Raw genomic sequence first — 726 nt, 5'->3', positions numbered from 1 at the left:
TGGGAGCTCCGGGACCTCGCCGCTGTGAAGGACGCCCGGTGCGGGTCTCTTCCGGGTCCGGGGGGTCCTGGCCGACTGTGGCGGTTTTCCACTCACACTTGGTTCTTCTCAGGATAAAAGACCTGGAGGACAAGCTCCAGTCGCTGCAGCTCACCCGGAGCACGGAGCAGGAGACCTTCCGGAGGAAGTGAGTGTTTCTGGCCCCGTGTCGATGGCGTGGGCGGCCTGGGCCTGCAGTGCAAATGCCTGTGAGCGCCCGGTGCGGCCAGGGGAGGTGGAGAAACCCTGTTCCCCTCACTGTGTTTTCAGGTTTGCGTCCCGAACCTCTTAAATTATGAATTGAAATAGTTGAGAATGAATATCATTTCCAGCATCTTACAATACTGTCATTAAGAGCTAAAACTGCTCTTTAACACCCACCTAGATGCCATAGCAGCGTCACACCCACTTCCATTCAGTTAAAAGTGCAGCCCGGCCGGCATGGCTTAGTGGTTGAACCTTGACCCAGAAACCAGGAGGTCAGGGTTCGATTCCTGGTCAGGGCACAGGCCTGGGTTGGGGGCTCCATCCCCAGTAGGGGGTGTGCAGGAGGCAGCTGGTCCATGGTTCTCTCTTGTCACTGATGTTTCTTTCTCTTCCTGTGTGAAATCACTAAGGATATGTATATATACTAGAGGCCCGGTGCACAAATTTTGTGCACTGGCGGGGGGGGGGGGGGGGGGGGGG

At 56.6% G+C, this 726-nt stretch overlaps 1 protein-coding gene across 1 annotated transcript in view; it reads left to right on the top strand.

Annotated features, from left to right (window-relative positions):
- CCDC57 (coiled-coil domain containing 57) overlaps positions 1-726 on the top strand; it is a 42,053-nt gene that overhangs the window by 3,219 nt on the left and 38,108 nt on the right. The window contains exons 4-5 of the mRNA XM_014531243.1: positions 2-38; positions 113-187. Coding sequence (XP_014386729.1) covers positions 2-38; positions 113-187 — 112 coding nt within the window. The remainder of the gene's footprint in view (position 1; positions 39-112; positions 188-726) is intronic.

This window comes from Myotis brandtii, unplaced genomic scaffold (genome assembly GCF_000412655.1).
Source record: "Myotis brandtii unplaced genomic scaffold, ASM41265v1 scaffold797, whole genome shotgun sequence".
In the NCBI taxonomy this organism is placed as follows: Eukaryota; Metazoa; Chordata; class Mammalia; order Chiroptera; family Vespertilionidae; genus Myotis; species Myotis brandtii.
This window is presented reverse-complemented; position numbering and strand designations above follow the sequence as displayed.